The sequence below is a fragment of the Loxodonta africana genome, chromosome 3 (genome assembly GCF_030014295.1).
Source record: "Loxodonta africana isolate mLoxAfr1 chromosome 3, mLoxAfr1.hap2, whole genome shotgun sequence".
NCBI classification, from domain to species: Eukaryota; Metazoa; Chordata; class Mammalia; order Proboscidea; family Elephantidae; genus Loxodonta; species Loxodonta africana.
In genome coordinates, this window is record NC_087344.1 from 42,256,638 (window position 1) to 42,277,787 (window position 21,150).

General features: G+C 42.9%; 1 protein-coding gene across 8 annotated transcripts in view; it reads left to right on the plus strand.

Annotated features, from left to right (window-relative positions):
• Window positions 1-5,737: 5,737 nt before the first annotated feature.
• Window positions 5,738-21,150, plus strand: part of PER3 (period circadian regulator 3) — a 67,735-nt gene continuing 52,322 nt past the window's right edge. For 3 of the 8 annotated variants that reach the window (XM_064281185.1, XM_064281188.1, XM_064281186.1), the window contains exons 1-6: window positions 5,738-6,428; window positions 7,077-7,222; window positions 8,164-8,279; window positions 9,758-9,959; window positions 18,539-18,590; window positions 19,972-20,114. In XM_064281185.1, the coding sequence (XP_064137255.1) occupies window positions 6,253-6,428; window positions 7,077-7,222; window positions 8,164-8,279; window positions 9,758-9,959; window positions 18,539-18,590; window positions 19,972-20,114 (835 nt within the window). In that variant the 5' untranslated portion in view covers window positions 5,738-6,252. Of the gene's footprint in view, window positions 6,429-7,076; window positions 8,680-9,757; window positions 9,960-18,538; window positions 18,591-19,971; window positions 20,115-21,150 lie in introns of those variants that run through there. The other 5 variants (XM_064281187.1, XM_064281191.1, XM_023552107.2 and 2 more) reach the window with 4 other exon arrangements.

Genomic DNA, 21,150 nt, shown 5'->3' on the forward strand with positions numbered 1-21,150 from the left:
GCATGCTGTACAACCAACCTCCCTCAAATCTCAATGACTTGAAAGTTTTTTCATTGCTCTTACTGCTTGTCCAATGCCAGTCAGCAGGGATGCTGTACTCATCAGAGCCACTCAGGGAGGGACTTCTGTAAAATCTGTTTCAGGGTTATCACTGCAGTAGGACAGGACTTTGATGAATTGTGTCCTGGCTTTTAAAACTTCTGCCTGGAAGTAGCACAAGCAGCTCTGCTCTCATGTCATTAGCCAGAACAAGCCACATGACCATGTCAAACCTCAGAGGAAGGAGCCCTGATGGTGCAATGGTTAAGCAATCTGCTAACTGAAAGGTTGGTGGTTTGAACCCACCAAGTGGCACCATGGAAGAAAGATTGATGATCTGCTCCCGTAAGGATTGTTGTTGTTAGGTGCTGTCGAGTTGCTTCCGACTCATAGTGACCCTGGGTACAACAGAATGAAACACTGCCCGGTCCTGCACCATCTTCACAACTGTTGCTATGTTTGAGCCCATTGTTGCAGCCACTGTGTCAATCCATCTTGTTGAGGGTCTTTCTCTTTTTTGCTGACCCTCTACCTTACCAAGCATGATGTCCTCCAGGGACTGGTCCCTTCTGATAACGTGTCCAAAGTATGTGAGACTAAGTCTTGTCATCATCGCTTCCAAGGAGCACTCTGGATGTACTTCTTTCAAGACAGACTTACTTGTTCTTCTGGCAGTCCATAGCATATTCATTATTCTTTGCACACACTGTAATTCAAATGCATCAGTTCTTCGGTCTTCCTTATGCGTTGTCCAGCTTTCACATGCATATGAGGCAACTGAAAATATCGTGGCTTGGGTCAGGCACTATGAGTTGGAAACGACTCAGTGGCAGCGGGTTTTGGGTCAGGTGCACCTTAGTCCTCAAAGTGACATCTTTGCTTTTCAAAACTTTAAAGAGGTCTTTTGCAGAACTGCCCAGTGCAATATGTTGATTTCTTGACGTTGATTATGGATCCAAGTAAAACAACGAATACCAGAAAGATGTTTACCCGTGTTTCATTGACTATGCAACAGCACTGCACTCTGTGAGTCATAACAAACTATGGATACCATTGAAAAGGAATAATTTTTAAAGGTAAACAAGGCTCCAGGAATTGACAGAATACCAATTGCGATGTTTTCAGTAAATGGATGCAGCACTAGAAGAGATCCACATTTATGCCTGTTCCAACTGAATGTGGAAATTATCAAACAATATCATTATCAGACATAAGTAAAATTTTGCTAAAGATCATTCAAAAGCAGTTGCAGCAGTACATTGACAGGGAAATGCCAGAAATTCAAGGCGATTCAAAAGAGGACGTGGAACCAGGGATATCATTGCTGATGTCAGATGGATCCTGGCTGAAAGCAGAGAATTCCAGAAAGATGTTTACCTGTGTTTTATTAACTATGCAAAGGCATTCGACTGTGTGGGTCATAATAAATTATGGATAACATTGCAAGGAATGGGAATTCCAGAGCACTTACTTGTTCTTGTAAGGAACCTGTAAATAGATCGAGGCAGTTGTTCGAACGGAACAAGGGAATACTGCATGGTTTAAAGTCAGGGAAGGCGCGGGTCCGGGTTGTGTCCTTTCACCACACTTATTCAATCTGTATGCTGAGCAAATAATCCCAGAGGTTGGACTGTATGCAGAACTTGGCATCAGTATTGGAGGAAGACTCATTAACAACCTGCCTTATGCAGATGACACAACCTTGCTTGCTGAAAATGAAGAGGACTTGAAGCACTTACTGATGAAGATCAAAGACCACAGCCTTCAGTATGGATTACACCTCAACATAAAAAAACAAAAATCCTCCCAACTGGACCAATGAGCAACATGATAAACAGAGAAAAGATTGAAGTTGTCAAGGATTTCATTTTACTTGGATCCACAGTCAACAGTCATGGAAGCAGCAGTCAAGAAATCAAATGACACACTGCATTGGGCAAATCTGCTGCAAAAGACCTCTTTAAAGTGTTAAAAAGCAAAGATATCACCTTGAAGACTAAGGTGCGCCTAACCCAAGCCATGGTGTTCTCAGTCGCCTCATATGCATGTGAAAGCTGGACAATGAATAAGAAAAACCAAGGAAGAATTGATGCCTTTGAATTGTGGTGCTGGAGAAGAATACTGAATATACCATGAATATACCATGGACTGCCAAAAGAACAAACAAATCTCTCTTGGAAGAAGTACACCCAGACTGTTGCTTAGAGGCGAGGATGGTGAGACTACATTCACATACTTTGGACATGTTCTCAGGAGGGATCAGCCACTGGAGAAGGACATCATGCTTGGTAGAGGGTCAGCAGAAAAGAGGAAGATCCTCAAGGAGATGGATGGACACAGTGTCTGCAACAATGGGCTCAAGCATAACAGCGATTGTGGGGATGGTGCCAGACCGGGCAGTGTTTCTTTCTGTTGTGCGTAGGGTCGCTATGAGTCGGAACTGACTTGACAGCACCTAACAACAAGCATACTAATTTATAACTGAGCCAGTTTTCATACTAGAAGCTTCAATTTACTAAATAAACCAACTATTGCGTAATTATCTGTTAGGAGATAATTTTTCTGACTCTTTAAATAACAAACTAAGAGAGTTTAAAAAATCTTATTATCTTCATACCACCAAGGTCAAGGCTAATCCTCTATATTCTGCCTTCACACCTGTGAACAGAAACCCTGCTTCTAGCCAGTGCTCTGCTCCTAGCCAGCGCTCTGATCCCAACCCCTAATGGAGGACTTCTCTCCAGTAGTTCTCTCTTCCCTCTCCTACATCATTCATTTTTCCCTCTCTATTGGCTTATCCCATCAAATGGGTCTTAATAGTGATCCTCTTTTAAGATCCTTCCCTGGACCCCCACACCCCTCTCTCCAGCAGACAAATGCTTTACATTCCTTGCAGCAAAGGTCCTCCATAGTGTTGTTTATACTCACTATCCCACTTCTTGACTTCCCACTTTTTCCTCAGTCCGCATCACTGAAACATCTTTAACCAAGGTCATCAAAGACCACCATCTTGGTGAAACTCAACAGTAAAATTCTCTTCTTAAGCTGTTTCTCACCGGCATTTGACACAGTTGCCAACTTTTTCCTTGAAATACCTTCTTCTCTAGGTTTCCATGAACCAGCACTCTCCTGGTTTTCTTTCAACCTTACCTCCTGCTCCTCCTCATTCTCCTTTGTTTGGATCTCTGCTTGACCTGAGTCCCACTCTCCTGGTTTTCTTTCAACCTTACCTCCTGCTCCTCCTCATTCTCCTTTGTTTGGATCTCTGCTTGACCTGAGTCCCCATGTGCCCAAAGTCTTGGCTTTTCTCCCTTTTCTATCTGCCCTTTCTAGGTGATATCATCCACTCTGTTGCTTTAAATTCCATGTACACGCAGATGACTCCCAAATGTAATCTCTATGCTTGGCTTCTCCCCTAAGTTCCAATCTTGGAAATCCAATTACCCACTGACATCCCCACTTGGATGTGGAATGCACATCTCAAATAGAACATGTGGAATACAACTCTTGATTTCTCCCTTCATCAAAACTTACTGTCCCCAGACTTACCCATCTTAGCTTATGCCCTATCATATGCAACTTTGCTTAAACCAAAGATCCAGGAGTCATCCTTGATTGCTGTCTTGTCCTCGTAACATGTAATTCATCAGCAAGGCTCTGCGTCCTCAAATAGATCTCAAATCCCATCACTCTCTCACACCACCTTTACTAGCACCACTCACCCTAGCTATCTTATCGGCACTCCTCTTGTAATTAACAGCCTCCTAACTAAAAATTCTGTGTTATATGCAGCAGCCTGACTGAGCTTATGAAAGTGTAAATCAAAACACAGATCTTGCCTAAAACCCACCATTGGCTTTCCACTGTGATTAGGAAAAATCCAAGTCCCTTTCCCTGATTACAAGGTCCAGCAGGATCTGGTCCTTCTTAACTGGCAGACATACCACTCTCCCATGCCACACTCTCTTCAGGTAGTACAGCCTTTGAGTTTCTCAACAAACTTGCCCACTTCAGGGCCTCTGCAGGGCCATTCCCTCTGTAGGGGACACTTTACATACCCATGGCTGGCTCCTCCCCACTCCTGCTCCCATTCCACCTTCTCAGAGAGGCCTCCTTTACCTCCACCCTTCACCTTCACCTGCATCCCAGTGACACTACCCATTACCTGGTCCTGTTTTCTACATAGTGCTTTCCACTTTCTGAACTTACTTATGGAATTGTTCATATGTCTTATCTATTCCTCAGTAAGATGCACACTCCCCAAGTGGCAGGGACTTCATCTTGCCCACCACTCTGTCCCCAGGGCCTGCAGCCAGCCCTACCCAGATGTGTGCTTCATAAATATTTGTGGAATGAATGCAGCTTGACAGAACAGAGCTTCAAGAAGAGGAAGATCCAATCTAGGGTATCAGTTGGAAAAACAAGGTGATTTATCCAATACATCATTTGAGAAACTTTTTTTCCCTCTTTTACATAAAATTCCTCTCATTTATGTAATAAATATTGAACATTTCTGATGTACCAAGCACTGGAACGCAGGGCATCTGCACTGATTATTTCAGGTAGTCAAGATATAATCTAAGTATAATCTAAGAAGGGCTTCCACACTGGTAAAAAAAAAAGAGGGGGAGGCTTCCCTGCACCTTTTTTTTCTGAAACGGAGTGTCTTTTACATACACTTGTCTTTCTCCACTTGCCAAATGAATCTGTAACTTGAGGAAGACCAGGAAAATGTTAAAGTACTGCTGTCAAAATTAAGTTTCTTAAAATCTGGTTGACCTTTCTTTTTAGTCAGTGGTGGTTGGTAGTTGCCTCCAGTCCATCCCAACTCATGGCGATCCCATGTGTGCAAAGTAGAACTGCTCCATAGGGTTTTTAAGGCTGTAACATTTAGGTAACGTCCTCAGGCCTGTCTTCCAAGATGCCTGGGGGTGGGGTCGAAGTGCCAACCTTTGGTTGGTAGTTGAGTGCTGCTTGCACCTCCCAGGAACTCCTTTCAGTCATAGTGGGCTTATAAATTCTTAAAATTACCAGGGCTGTGATATTGCCTGGTCCTTCCAAGCCCACTAACCTAGGGAGTTGGCTGGAGGGAGAGCGAGAAGGTTAACAGGAGGAAAATAATGGCAACCAAAGAAAACGCAGAGAAATCACTGGGATTTCCCGTTCCTTCTTCCGGCTGCTCCAATAGGCTCCTAGTTCCAACAGCCGCCCCTGCCCAGGGTTCACCCTGCTTCCCTCTGGGGCAGCAAAAACCGCGCGCGAACCTCAGGTGCGTAACTCAGTCCTTACGTCCCCACCCCAGAAGTGCCCGGCGGCCTGACCGTTCCTCCCAGCTTTAGTCTCACGTGGAAGCCGCGACGGACCCGCCCACATTACTGGCAGCTCCAGTGCCCTGTCACTACCACTGCCCGAGCCTCCTCAAGGCCACCCCGCCCCCTACTTACGCGCCGGCCTGCGGCGATTGGCCGAGAGCGGTCCTCAGCCTACTCCCGTGCGTTATGTAACGTGTTCTGAGGCCTTCGCCCCCGCCCCACTCGCCCGAGTTTATGTAACCCGGGCGCCCTAGCGTCGGACACCGCTCCTAGGCCAATGAGGGCCAGCGCAGCTGGCAGTGGTGGCCAATCCCGCGGCCCGGGGGCGGGGCGCCGTCACGTGGCGCCGGGGGGCGCGGGCGCCGGCACGCGGCGGGCCTCGGGACCCCCGCTCGCCGGCAGGGGCGGTTGAGCACTCGGCTGGTGGCCTCTGCGCGAGCGTGCCGTGCGCGTCAGCTGTGGGAGCCGCAGCCCCCGAACTGTGTTCCTTCCCGGGACCCCCTTTCTCCGGCCCAGTGCCTGACGCGCGCCGACTTTTCAGAACTGAGGGAAGTTGTGTGAATCTTCAGTGCAGCGACAAGGGGCGAAGGACCCGTCCCCGGGGCTCGCAAGTCCTAGCGGACCCCGTCTCCGGCACTGGTCGTATGTTTTACTGGACACCTGTCACCTTTGGCCCCCCAGGCCAGACCCGCTGCGGTGCAAACACCCAGGAAGGTTTTATGGAAACCCTGGGAGAAAAGTGTTTCCAGGTGACCACAGATCGTTAGTTCCCGGTGTACGATGGCAGCTCACTTTCCCTAACGCTATGTATGGCAGGGTCCAAAATGGGGAATAAACTTCGGTCCGGGGCTCCAAAATAAACAAAAAGCAGGCGACAGACGTGAGGGACACCGAGCACGGGATGGAGCTCTGCGAAGGTGTGGACCTGCCCCGCAGTGAGGCGCACGATTCCAGGGAAAAGGAGCCCGATGAGCTTGAAGGACCCCTGCCCCGCGGGCAGGAGCACCTTGGAGCAGAACCCGATGCGGCGTGGAGCCAGAACTACCAACTGCCCAGGAAATACGGGGAGAGCAACAGGTGACACTTTTGTTTTTATTTCACAGCCTGATTTGTTTGTTGTTCTTCCCGGGAGTAGTAAAATGGAAAGCAGGGCTGCAGTACTTTTATTCTTTTGTTTTTAAGCCTGGGCGAAAGTTTGGGGGCGGGGGGGGGGCATAGAGAAATCAGAATGAGAAGATTTGGGAAAATGGAGAAAATTGCCAAAGAGTACCAGAAGTACATAAAAAGTGGTTAAAGAATTTCCCGGAGTTGAGGTTGAAGTGGGAATGAGAATGGAATATATGTAACATTTACCCATTTTTTTGCCTCCATTTCCCCAGCTGTAATTTTTTTTTTTTTTTTACCCTATTGATGTGGAGTTGTCTCTGGCTCATGGCAGCCCCATGTGTGTCATAGTAAAACTGTGCCATGTGATTTTCAATGGCTGAGTTTTCAGACGTCAATAGCCAGGCCTTTCTTTCAAGACACTTCTGGGTGAATTTGAACCTCCAGCCTTTTGGTTAGCAGCCAAGCACATCAGTTGTTGGCACCATCCTGAGACTAATAAACTTGTGAACTAAATGAGTTGAAGCACTAACAAAATGGCCTGGAGTGTAGTATGCGTGCAGTAAATGTTGGCTGGTATTATTGTTGAATATGTGACTTTATTATTTTTTATCTTAACAGTAAACAGCAGGATCGAATCAGAGTTTCTGAAGAAGTTACAATGGTAGTCCAGGAAATGAAAAAGTACTTCCCATCCGAGAGGCACAGTAAACCCAGCACTCTAGAAGCCCTCAACTATGCTCTTCACTGTGTACACAGTGTCCAAGGTAAACTAGCTGAAGGAAAGAACCAGTAGTACAAATACACCCAGAGAATTTGTCAATGTGGTTTTATTCATAGAATTTTTTTGAGCTTTTTATGACACTTTTTGCAAGATGAGCAGAGCTACAGTGATTTCATTAGTATCTTAATTTTTCAAACTAAGAAGACCAGGAGAACCTTACTTGCAGAATAGTTTAGTAAATATGCAGTCTTTTGCTGGCTTATTGCAAGAGCTTAGTGTTTAGCGTAAGCACATTTTGAAGATTCACTTTTTAAAGGAGCGTTGTCTTCTGTGGGTGTTAGGAAAAAACACACTTGACTAAATACAATGTACATGTCCCAGTCATACACATACTTTTAAAATACGATCATAATACATCAGAAATTTACCAAGTTAAAAATGAGCAATGTAAACAATTTTTTATTTTTCTCTCTGATTTTTCTTCTTGGGAAATTTCATGAAGTGCATATTCTCTTTAGCACAAACCTCTGTGGCTTCAAATATACTGAATATTCGGGTGATGTTTCTGTCATAAAAAATTATTTGTGTGTGTGCACAAGTATGTATATTTGGAATTTTGGGTTTTGACAGCTTGTTTTAATAGGTTAAATGTATCTTAATCCTTGTGATCCAGAAAATGCTAAATTCATAAGGAACTTTTTTTTCCCCCCCTGAGGAAATTTAAAATCTTTAATTTGCACTTCTAGGTGCTCCTTGGAAACTCTATGGGGCAGTTCTACTGTCTTATAGGGTCGCTATGAGTTGGAATCGACTCGACGGCACTTGGTTTGGTTTTTTTTGTTTTTGTTTTTATCCATATTTTAAGTGAAAGAAGAAAATGAGGTGTGCTTTCCTAAATAGTAAGCCAGTTTAAGAATGATAAAAGTGATTTCCTAAAGATACTGTTGCCACTGGACTACCTGTTTATTTTTCTGTGTTTCTTAGCAAACAGTGAGTTTTTCCAGATTCTCAGTCAAAATGGAGCACCTCCAACAGATGTGACCATGTACAGTCTTGAGAAGCTGTCCACTATCGCCTCAGAACACACTTCCAAAAACACAGTAAGAGTCACATTTTGCCGTACCAACCTGGGTGACTTTCCTAAAGACCTTCTGTAGATGCAGATTTTTTTAACAATACTGTAAGTTTCAATAACCACAGTTGGAGGTAAACAAAAGGAGAAAATTGCTAAGGAGGCATTGTGTAGTTTTTCCTACTCTTGACAGAGAACATGCCCAAATGCAGGAAGCAGCATGTCAGGTAGTTGATTTGCTTTGATTCTGAGGTGATTCTGTCTCTTTACCATACCTGAGTTCTCTCAAATTAAGAAACAAACAAATAACACTGCAGAGGAATTTCTTGCATTTTATCCTAATCTTAGAATTGTTCATTTCTATTTATATCATTTTTAGTTCCAATACCTACTACTTCAAGTTGTAACAACCAGATTTTATAGAGCAGGTGAGTTGAGAGGCTGCCATTCTTTATGAAATTTTGGAAGAGATGTTTGGTATATCTTTATTGACTCTCTTCATGTTGACAGAACAATTAAGCCTTGTGTTTTGCTGAATAACAGTGGAGATTGCTCAATTTTATATTTAGATCTCAACATGAAGGTAAGTTAAAGATGCTATCATTTGGTAACATAAGCTATATCTAGGATTATAATAGTGCGCATTCACTAACTGGTGTGTGCATAGTACTGTACAAGGTGCTACGGAGATTTAAGAAAACATTTGCCCGTCCTTCAAGATCTTTAAAATAAAGCTAGAGAGGAAACATATGCTAATGCTAGTGGATACACACAGTGGCTGATTATAAGTATATTATATTTATGTCCAATAGAACAAATTAGAGAAGTGGTTCTTACTAAATGAGGTTTGTCAAGGACAGCTTCTTGAAGGAGGTGAATCTTGAGCTTGATCTTGAAGCCCAGAATACACACTTGATTGATAGAAGACAGTCCCTCCAGGTGTGTAAGGCACAGCCTGGAAAGCAGGAATTGGGAGTTTATATAACATACATATGGCCTTATTTGGACATGTTGTCAGGAGGGGTCAGTCCCTGGAGAAGGACGTCATGTTTGGCTGAGTACAGGGTCAGCAGAAAAGAGGAAGACCCTCAACGAGGTGGACTGACACAGTGGCTGCAACAATGAGCTCAAGCATAACAACGATTATGAGGATGGCTCAGGACCAGGCAGTGTTTCGTTCTGTTGTGCGTAGGGTCGCTATGAGTCAGAACTGACTCGGCGGCACCTAACGACAAAAACACGGCCTTATAGGATGTAGAATAAGCTAGTAGGTATATATATTTTTAGCATGGAAATTAAACATTCAGAAGGTAAAACTCAAGTTTTATGATAACATTTAAGAAGTGTGTTAGAAAAAATGGTTTTGGGAGGTTTGTTGCTGTTACGGGATGTGTGTGTGTGTTTTAAGGTATTAATCATAGTAGAATTCTATAAGAAATTTATCTTCCAGTGCATATTGCTAGCAAGTACTTCAATATTTGCATTTATTTTAAATGTTTTTCATAGGACACCTTTATGGCAGTTGTTTCATTTCTGTCTGGAAGGTTAGTGCACATTTCTGAACAGGCTACTTCAATCCTGAATTATGAAAAAGATTTCTTGGAGTCTTTCCATTTTGTTGAACTACTTGCCCCTCAGGATGTGAGGGTGTTCTACGCACACACCGCCCACGCCCAGCTTCCCTTCTGGAACAACTGGACCCAAAGAGGTAACTACACCAATACGTTCATCTTGCCTCATAGACATCAGTTTTGTTCTTCCAGAAATAACACGGAAATTAATGCACTATTTAGAACATGTGAACTCTGTGATTTTTCTTACTGCTTGAAAAAAAAAAGGCCAAAGTATAGTGAAAAGCTTTGTAATTGCTTGTAATAACATAAATAAAGATCCAGTAAATGTGCTTTGATGTTAGATTAATTGCACAGGTTATCTGAAACCAAACCCATTGTCATCGAGTCAGCTCTGACTCATAGCAACCCTATAGGACAGGGTAGAACTGCCCCATAGAGCTTTCTAGGCTGTAATGCTTATGGAAGCAGATTGGCACATCTTTCTCCTGAAGAGCAGCTGATGGTTTCCAAACCACCGACTTTTCGCATTAAACGCAGCCAAGTGTTTAATCATTGCACCACATGTCATAAATGTGGTGTGGTCACCAGCATGTTGCATAGGAGTATAATCAATGTCAAGGCTCAGTTTCCTTTTTTTAAAAAAAAAAAAACACCCAGTTGCTGTTGAGTCAATTCTGACTCATGGGGATCGCATCACATGTATGTTAGAGTAGAACTATACTCCATAGGGTTTGCAATGACTGATTTTTTGGAAGGAGATCTCCAGGCACTTCTTATGCAGCACTTCTGGGTAGGTTTGAACCTTCAGCCTTTTTGGTTAGCATCTGAGTGTATTAATAACCATTTGCACCACCCAGGGACTCTTGTTTCCTTCAAGTTAGTAAAATTAAATGTTTTCCCTTCTATACTGACTTCACTATTCCTTTGTATGATAGATTTTACTTTGCAGATAAAATCGTAATGGTTAGCTCACTTTCCCGGTTTTTCTTGCTCATAAAAGTTCATCAGTCTCATTGCTTTTTTTTTCTTCTGAAAGATAACGCGTATTTCAGTACCAGAGATGCCTATTCAGAGTTTTCTTTGTGACGTTCAGTCTAGTCTTCGTGATCCTTAAGTAATTAATTATTTTTGTTTTAAGTTCTCCTTTACCACTTAGTTCGTATTCTTTGTGATCTGTCTCTTAAAGAGCTTAATGTATATCGGCCTTTCCTTTGATTCCTGCTTCTCAAATTTTTTAATCTGTTGCTTGATCCGGTGAAGAGCAGTCTTGCCTCCTTCTTTTTCCAATTATAGAGCTTTGCCTGACCTTTTTTGTATTTTATTATATAAACTTTAGAAAACGTACCTATGGTGTCCTTGTCTTCTAGCTTCCTCATCTCCCTTTTTCCCATCATTCAGGAATAATTGATTTCATTTCTCTTCCTCTTGCCTAAACATGTTTTCTCATTCTTTTAACTGTCCGCGTTTGTTCTTCCACTTCCATTTAGTCACTTACTCCATAAACAGCTCTTCAGTAATCTCTATGGACCAGGAACTATTCTAGATGCTGAGATACTGCTCTGAACAGGACAGACACCTGATATGACTGTTTGCCAGCTCTTTCACATTCACCCCAGGTATTTTTCCTTCAGTATTGCCTATGTATTCTCTATGTTGTCTTTGCAAGCTTTTTGTCTTTGCTAATTACTGATTATTTTCCTTCTCCTACAGAAACTTAACATGCCGTGAAATTATTGCCTGTTGTACCTCAAAATTTACTTACTGCATAAGACCGTGGAACCCAGTTAATCTTTGTATCGTACTTTTGTCTGTAAATCTCAAGGATTCAGACTCGCATTGAGGGCAGTTGCGTAGCTCTATGCCGTTTCTAAGCTGTGCCCTTGTTACCTCTTCCTGTCCCTTCTCTCCACCACCTATCAGTTTGTCATACCGTGGTGGCTTATGTGTTGCTATGATGCCGGAAGCAATGCCACTGGTATTTCAAATACCAGCAGGATCACCCATGGTGGACAGGTTCAGGTGGAGCTTCCAAACAAAGACAAACTAGGAAGAAAGGCCTGACGATCTACTTCCAAAAGCTAGCCAATGAAAGCCCTATAGATTATAAGAATATTGTCCAGTGTAGTGCTGGAGAAGAGCCCCATAGGTTGGAAGACACTCAAAATACACAGTGGCCCCAACAGTGGATTTAAGCATAGCAATGATTGTGAAGATGGTGCAGGACCAGGCAACCTTTCCTTCTCTTGTACAGTGGGGTCACCATGAGTTGGAGGTGACTCGACAGCAACTAACAACAACAACAACGACCCTTCCTTTGAGCTCATAGAACATAAAGGACATGGGCAGCTATGTGATCAGCTATGGCCAGCCTTTGACCCTGTATTAAAACATGTTTCAATATCAGCTTGTAGTGTGAACCTCTCAGAAGGATCTGACCACTATTTAGAATACACTTCCAAAAACAGAATTTACATACAGCCTTGCTGTTGAAGGAAACCCTGGTGGCGTAGTGGTTAAGTGCCATGGCTGCTAATCAAAAGGTCTTCAGTTTGAATCCACAGGCACTCCCTGGAAATTCTATGGGGCAGTTCTACTCTGTTCTATGGGTCATTATGAGTGGGCATCAGTTTTGCTGTTGAAATGCTCATGGGCTCACATTGGCTGTGTGAGATCACATGACTTTTTTTTTTTTTTTTTTTGCTTAAAGGACAGAAATTTGTTTTCTCGCAGTTCAGGAGGCTAGAAGTCCAAATTCAAGGTTCTGGTTCTGGGGGAAGATTCTTCTTTCTGCTTCTGTTCCTCTCTCTCCCTCTCTTTTTTTTTTTTGCTTGTGAGAACAGAAATTTATCGTCTCACAGTTCTGGATGCTAGTAGTCCAAACTCAGGGCGTAACCGGGGCCACGTTCTCTCTCTCTGGAGGCTCTAGGGGAAGATTCTCGCTCAGCTTCTGGTAGCCTCACATGTTCTTGACTTGCATCAGCAGCATAGCTCCATCCTCATATGGCATTCTTCCTCATTCTCTCTGTATCTCTTTTACAAGGGCATCATTCAGATAGGATTAGGACCCTTCCTACTCATATATGACCTCACAGTAACTGATAACCATCTTCAGAGACCCTACTTCCAAATTAGATCAAGTTCACAGGTTACAGCGGTTAGGACTTCAGCATTAAATTTGAGGGGGCACAATTCAATCCATAACAGTATCGTTAGCCTTTTTAAATTTAGTCATTCTACCGGGTGTGAAGTGGTTTCTCTTTTTGGTTTTAATTTGTATTTATTGGTTGTTTACATATCTTTTCTGTTGTGCTTTAGGTCAAAGTTTACAGAGCAGATTAGTTTCTCATTGAAAAATTCACACACACATTGTTTCGTGACATTGATTGCAATCCCTGCAATGTGTCAGTACTCTCCCCCTTTCCACCATGGATTTCCTGTTCTCATTTGTCCAGTTTTCGTGTCCTTTCCTGCCTTCTCATCTTTGCTGTTGAGCAGATGTTACCCACTTGGTCTCATATACTTGATTGATCTATGAAGCATGTGTTTATTGTTTGTTTTATAGCCCTATCTAATCTTTGGCTGAGAGATGAACTTCAGGAATGATTTTAGTTCTGAGATAGAAGAGTGTCTGGGGGCCATAGTCTCAAGGATTCCTCCAGTCTCTATCAGACCAGTAAGTCTGGTCTTTTTTTGTATGCAGGAATTTTTTCCTATGTTTTCCTCCCACTCTGTCCAGAAGCCTCTTATTGTGATCACTGTCAGTGGTCAGTGATGGTAGTCGGGCACCATCCAGTTCTTCTGGGCGCAGGCACGTGGAGTCTGAGGTCATGTTGGCTTGCTCCCTGTGTTGCAAGATTCCTAGAGAAGACAGTTGAAATTGAGGTACTTGATATGATATGTAAATGGTATATGCAAGTTTATATCACAGTACAGTTACAGTATTTTCTGTGCACAAAGAATTTTAAACTAGGAATTTGAAGGTCTGAGTTTTAAATTGAGTTCTGTCCCTTCATTAACTTTGGGAATCACTTGGTTTCTCTTCATAAAATAAGAATGATAGCTTCTGACCAGCCTACAGACACAGGGTTGCCGTGAAACTCAAACAAGCCCATGCTGGGAAAGCACATTGGATAGTTGGAGTTCTCTGTGAACCTAAAGGAGTGCCTAGGTGGTGCAAACAGTTAACGTGCTCGACTGCTAACTGGAAAGTTGGAGGTTTCGGTTCGCCCACAGGTGCCTCGGAAGAAAGCTGTAGAGATCTGCTTCTGAAAAATTAGCTGTTCAAAACCCTGCTGAGCACAGTTCTTCCTGCTATACATGGGGTTGCCGTGAGTTGAAATTGACTCAACAGCAACTGGTTTAGTTTTGGTTTATAAACTAAAAGGATAATGTTAGTATTATCTTTCGAGTTGTTACTGTTTGCCAGGGACTGTTGTTAATGTTTCATATGCACTAAATAGTTTAATTTTCACAGTAACTTTGTGGGGTGTAGGTACTGTTATTACCCCCGTTTCACAGATAAGGTAACTGTGTTAGCTTGGGTCCACCAGGAAGCAAATGCCAAATTGGGATTAGATGTGCAAGAGATGCATTGAAGGAGGGAGTAGGAGAGGTGGGAAGTGTCTTCAGACCATAATGCAGATCTGACACCCTGAAAAGAGGGGGTGGTGGGGACAGGGGAGGAAGGACACCCTGGAAGGCAAGAGAAGGAAGGGGGCAGTGAGGAAGGACACCCTGGAAGGCAAGAGAAGGAAGGGGGCAGTGAGGAAGGACACCCTGGAAGGCAAGAGAAGGAAGGGGGCAGTGAGGAAGGACACCCTGGAAGGCAAGAGAAGGAAGGGGGCAGTGAGGAAGGACACCCTGGAAGGCAAGAGAAGGAAGGGGGCAGTGAGGAAGGACACCCTGGAAGGAAAGAGAAGGAAGGGGGCAGTGAGGAAGGACACCCTGGAAGGAAAGAGAAGGAAGAGGGCAGGGCAAAAGGACACCCTGGAAGGATAGAGAAGGGAGGAGGACAGAGAGGAAGGACACACTGAAAGGATAGAGAAGGGAAGGGGACAGACAGGAAAGACAACCCAGAAGAAGAGAGAAGGGGACAGAGAGGAAGGACACTCCGGAAGAAGGGAAAAGGAAGGAATATAGGAAAGGAAGTATCTTGACTTCAGCCGAGTTTAAAGAACAGCTAGGCTTGGAAGCCTAAGGGAAATCTAGGAGCCAGAGTCATGCATTGGAGACATCCAGCCTCTCCACAGAATGGTCCTGCCTTCGTGCGCCTGTGCACGGGCACTGGCTGGGAGCTGCCGCAGGAAGGAAGTGTGGCGTGACCGGTGGCAGATGAAGCAGGGCTGCAGCTGTAGATTCTAGCCAGTGGTGCCCCTGGAAGCCGGAGCTGCCACAGTCATTGAGGCACAGAGTTGAGTGACTCACCTGAGGTCACACTGCTGAGGAGACAGGGAGCTGGGATTCACCTTGGCAGTCAGAATCCAGAGCCCTGCTCTTAGGCACTACCCAGAAAGTAGGGAAGTCTCCTGGCTGCATGACTGTGTGCGACTCTAGCTTTAAAATTTTTTTTAAAAAGAGTTGACATAGAGTAGATTCTGACTCTCGGCAGCCCCATGTGTGTCAGAGTAGAACTGTGCTCCATAAGGGTTTCAAGGCTGTGATGTTTCAGAAATAGATCGCCAGGCCTTTCTTCAAAAGCACCTCTGGATGGACTCAAACCTCCAGCCTTTTGGTTAGCAGCTAAGTGCATTAACTGTTTGTATCACCCAGGGACTCCAGCTTTACGATAGGGAAGCCATGATCAAATGAAGGAATATGTTTGCAAGTTTGAAAGGCGTGCCAGTGAATATTTTGAAGGAACATATAGTTCCCTTCCCTGAAATCATCTGAGAAAATTAAGAATGTTTTTGAAAAGTCCTTTTCTTGCATTAATTCCTCCATGAGTTTATTTAAGCCTTTACTGACACTGTTTCTGTGTTAAAACTGTAGCATCCCTTAAAGTAATTAATTTCTTAAGCTCACTCATAAAGTTGTTCTTCCGTTTATTTTTCACAGATGCACTGTAAGAACTATCTTCTGGCTCCAGAGTTGTGAGACTGTCACTCTCATACTTTTATGAACTGTGCTGCTTTGATCACTGGTTCCTTTACTTTTAAACAGAGTATCTTTTAGAATCGTGTACGTTTTCCTCAGCCATTCAAAAGGCCTTTTTCTGAGCCTTCCCACAGTCTTTTCTCTAGAAGTACACAGACCTGGGCTGTATCTGGTATCTCAGCTCTTCAGAATTCTTGTTGTTTACACTGCCTTCAGTGTATGTTTGTTAAACATCTTACAGTTTTCCTTGCTTCCCGTAACTGAGGACCTTCATCTCCAGTGAACCAGTGCCCAGAAGATAGCTTCAGAGAGCTCTAACCAAAGGCCATATAGGTAGCCCACAAGCTCTTGGGAAAAGGTTCCGCCCCTGTCTTTAAAGGCAAGTTTAAACAGTTCTGAATTGCCATCTTACACCAAAAAAAAATAAATAAATAAATAAACACCAAACTCGTTGCCATCGAGTCAATTACAAGTCCTAGCAACCGTATAGGACAGAGTAGAACTTCCCCATAGGGTTTCTAAGGCAGTAAATCTTCGTGGAAGCAGACTGCCATGTCTTTCTTCCACAGAGCAACTGGTAGGTTCGCACTGCTGACCTTTCAGTTGGCAGGCGACTGCTTTAACCACTGTGCCACCAAGGCTCCTCACTTCACACCAGAGCTAGCAAAAATCAATAAAATCGATGCAAACCAATGGCATCAGGGTTGTGAGAAAACATTAATATAATAATGACAGTGCAGGTGGGTACAGTGTTCTGGAGATTAATTTGTCAATACATGATGAGAGTCACAAAAGATCATATCTTTTAACCTAGGGACACAGTTTTATCCAGAGTTCATCCAAAGGAAGAATTTAAAGGGGAAGGAAAAAAAATTATGTATCATAGCTAAAATCTAAAAGTAATCTAAATTCCCAATTGTTGAAAAGTTAATGTATTACTGTTTAAGAGTTGTGCTGAAGGATTATCATATTGGTGTTTGAGATAACAAATATGAGCAGTTGTAGAAATATGGAGGAGCGTTAGTGACGCAATGGTTAAGTGCTAGGCTGCTAACTGAAAGGTCTACAGTTGGAACCCACCAGCGGCTCCGCAGGGAAGAAGACCTGGTGATCTGATCTCATAAAGATTACAGCTGTGACAACCCTATGGGGCAGTTCTGCTCTGCTCTGTAGGGTTGCTGTGAATTGAATGCACTCGATAGCACACAGCAATAACAGAAAGATGGGAAGGATTATAGGGAAAGCTATAAATCAGAAACTTCAGTGTTTTGTGTTTTTTTTTTCCCTGAAGGTTACTGTATAATACGAAAGCTCTTGGAAATACGGAATGCAAAGCCGTAAAAGTGAGGGAGAAGAGTTCTGTTTTAATCAAGAGTACTGTTGTCTTAAAAAGATAGTTTCTCCCTTTGGTAACCCATGGGACATATGGTATCCCAACAAATTTTTATGCCTCTGGGGTTCTTTGGGAAAGAGGTAGCCTGATATGAATGCATTTAGCCTCAAGGTGGGAGCCTTTTGAAATGCATGAAACTCAAGAACGCTGATTTGGAGTCTCATTTTTGTGTAGATTGAACATTGTCCTAGGTGATGCCTCCTGAATATGTGAATTTTCTAAACTTTTGACAGGTTTGCCTCTGTTTTGGTGAAATAAGCCTCTTCACTATGTTTCCCAGTTACTGTATTCTCATGAGAATGTACTTATGGAGAGAATATGCCAGTCCCCCTCTTCATTCACTCATGGTGGCCATTTTCTCTTAGACACCATCCATTGTTTCCAGGTGTTAACTGGCTCCCTGGTTTTCTAGCTTCTTAACGGTGAATAATGCCATTATAATAAGGAATACTGCATTGCAGTGATACTTTTCAAGAGACTGGAACTTCTAGAAGTTATTCTTACCCTGCATTATATCCTAGGACCCAGTCATTGCTTCCACATGCAGCAGGTAGAATGCACCTCTGTGAGCAGTTCTGCAGTATTCCAGGGCAGCCGTCACTGTTTTTTAGCTGTTAGTACTGCTTTTGTTACAACTAAGGGTGGTAATTCCTTTTTTTTTAATTCAAATTCCTTTTTTTAAATTTATTTGACTTGTAAGTACTGCTTTTGCAGTAATGAAGAATGCATTGTCCTGGTAATTTTCCTGACACAAAACATCCCTTGAATTTATTTATTTGGCCTGTAAGTACTGCTTTTGCATTAAGGAACGTTGTACCATGTTTTGAAAAGTTGCATGAAAAATAATAAAAAGGCCCAGAAGAGTGGAATAAAATGTATGTGCAGTCATTTCCAGGTGCCTTCATCTTTACCTGATGTTTTGCAAATTTTAAAGAAGTAAGAAAGACAATTTTATCATTAACTTATATCAGCAGGAGTCAGGCTGTCCAGGGTCCACTGGGGCATATGGGATCCCAGATAATGGGCATCAGAATCCATAATTCATAACAAAATTCTGAATTGGTCATTTAATCAGCATGCCTTGCATTAGTGAAAATGGAAGGTAGCAACAGAAAATTCAAAGCAGAAAATAATTGGGTCACCAAAGGGTTGTTCTTTGGTAACAGTGCAACTGCTCCACCTTCCCTCTCTGGGAATGGGTGATTGACGGTTTGTCTCTGTCCCCAGCAGCCTCACAGTACGAATTTGCTCCTGTGAAATCCTTTTTCTGCAGGATTCGGTAAGTATTGGGATTTGTGGCAGCCAAAAAAGTGGATTATTCTCTAATTTTACTTAACAGTTATTTCAACTTTTTTGTTTTCGACTAAGTTCAGGTGTGGATACAGAAGATAAGACTGAGGTCTTGACACAAAGAGTTTGTATTTCATGGAAGAGAAGATACATGTACTTGGGAGAAAATTAGATGATAAAGCAATAGGAGAAAAGACCAGAAAGACAATTCTTAACATGGGGGCATATGAGAATTCACCCCACCAACCCAGTGCAAGAATTACTGGGTGTTAAATGCACTTTAAAATGACCATGGTTTTGGGCTCTTCTGTTTTTGTTTGCTTTTTGTTTTTCGGTCACAGTTTAAATTAATTAAAAAATTTTTTATATTTATGAAGATTTAAACAGTTCAGAAACAGTGAACTAGAAGAAAAAGGACCAAAACCTTAATACCCATTGCTTTAGAATAGGATTACTAGTGATTTTTTTCTCTTCTGAATTTACTGTTTTAGTCTTGCTTTCAAAATAAAAGGAAAAAATATTTTTTTAACGACAATATGATTGCCAACATCGGCATTGAAGTTACTAACTGCTTTAGATATTTAGAGAAGAGAAGAATTCTTGTCCTGTATTAGAGACTCCATGGAATTTGTTGAAAATCCCCCTTAGCAGCTGGAGCAATAAAGCCAGGTGAGGAGCTTTATAGTGAGCAATCAGGGTGCGCCTTCCTGGGGATCCTCTGTGAGAGTTAGAAGGTGGCATTCTCTCTGTTTTCATGGCCCAGCTTGGTGGGCTGCAGTGTAGCCCCTACTTTCCTCATAGTGGGCTGGAGTGTACCCCTCTACCTCTCCTCAGACAGTGCATTTATGGAGTGCTGAACCATGTGCAGGGCCTCTGCCAGGCAAGGCTGTAGCTGAAGCCGAGACTTAGTTTCTGGAAAGGAGAGCCTAGAGAGGGACAGCTGAGAAGTGGCTAGTAGAGTGGTCCATCAGGGGCTGTGAGGGGCAAGGATCCAGTTTTTGGTCTTATGGCACTTGATTTAGACATTGCAAATAAGACAGATGGTTCTGCCTGACCTGCTTTTGCAAGTGGAAGAGTCTTAGTAGTAGTTGAGGTCAGGAAAAAAGTCACAGAATGACTAGTTCCATCTTCACACTCGCAGTCATCCAAATAGGACCTTTTCTGTATTGAATAATCAAGGAATAATTGCCCTTGGGTACTGGGGACATTTAAAGCAACATTTTCTTTCTTTTAAAAGGAAACATGTTTAAACATTTTAGATTTGGATACATCTTTCTTGAAAATTGCTAATAAAACATTTCCCCAGCCTTGCTGTACATTGGGCCAGTGGAGTGCCTTGGGACCAGACCTAACATTTTTAATTTCTTCAGTGGTGGTGAAGGTGGAGAGCAAGAGAAGAACTACCGCCCATTCCGGGTTATCTCCTATTTGATTCACGTGCGTAGCCCCACCCAGCCAGGAGCTGAGCCTTGCTGTCTCATGCTGGTTGAAAAGATTCACTCTGGTTATGAAGGTGAGTCTGTCTGGCATCTCTGCTTTCTGATAAAGATGTAGAAACGCCAGCACAGCAGATAGGAACCTGGGAAAGCCTGTTTAGTGCAGTCACAGAAACAGAAGACAGCTTGAGCCTTCACCTTGTCCCCTGAATGCGTTAGGATTTTTTTTTTTTTTTTTTACTGGTTTTTAACATGCTGGGCTGCTAACCAAGAGGTTGGAGGTTCGAGTCCACCTTGAGGGGCCTCAGAAGAAAGGCCTGGCGATCTTCTGAAAACTCAGCCATTAAACACCCTGTGGAGCACAGTTCTTCTTTGACACACGTGGGGTTGTCATGAGTCGAAACCGACTAAACGGCAAATGGTAGTTCTGTTTATATACCTTGACACTCTGCACAGCCAGCAGTCACCTCATTTAAGGACAGCATGGCCTAGTGGTCTGAGCGTGGGACTGGGTGACAGATAAGCAGTCCTCCAGCTCCTTCTGCCCTGGTTATCTGTTGTGTGGCCTTTTGCTTCTGTCGTATGTGAAACAAGAGGTATTGAAAGTGTTTCACAGAGGTCACGAGAGTGAATTTATGTTTTTAAAGTATTTTGAAATCCCCTGAGTAAAGAGTATAGATCATATATCTTCTAATGCCAGAACAGCATTTCTGAATTCATATATCAGTACATTAGCAGCTTGCATTCATGATTTGAAATTACAGTCCTAAAAATCACTGCCCTGTGCAGAAATCACACAGTGAAAAACCACGGGACTTATGTGACAAATGGGTTTAGAGGCACAACACTCAAAAACTTCGTCAGTGACACATTAAGAAAAAAGGATTAGGTTCAACAATTACTTTAAGACAAAGATGAAATGTAAGGGAGCAGAGAACCTAAATGAAGGGAAACAGAACAATCAGAATGGAAATGAGACTGTTCACGCGTTGTGAAGAATGTAACCAATGCCGCTGAACAACTCGTGAAGAAATTGTTGAATGGGAACCTAAACTGTATAAACCTTTACGGAAGACACAGTGAAATACTATTTAAAAAATAAATCCTAGAAAT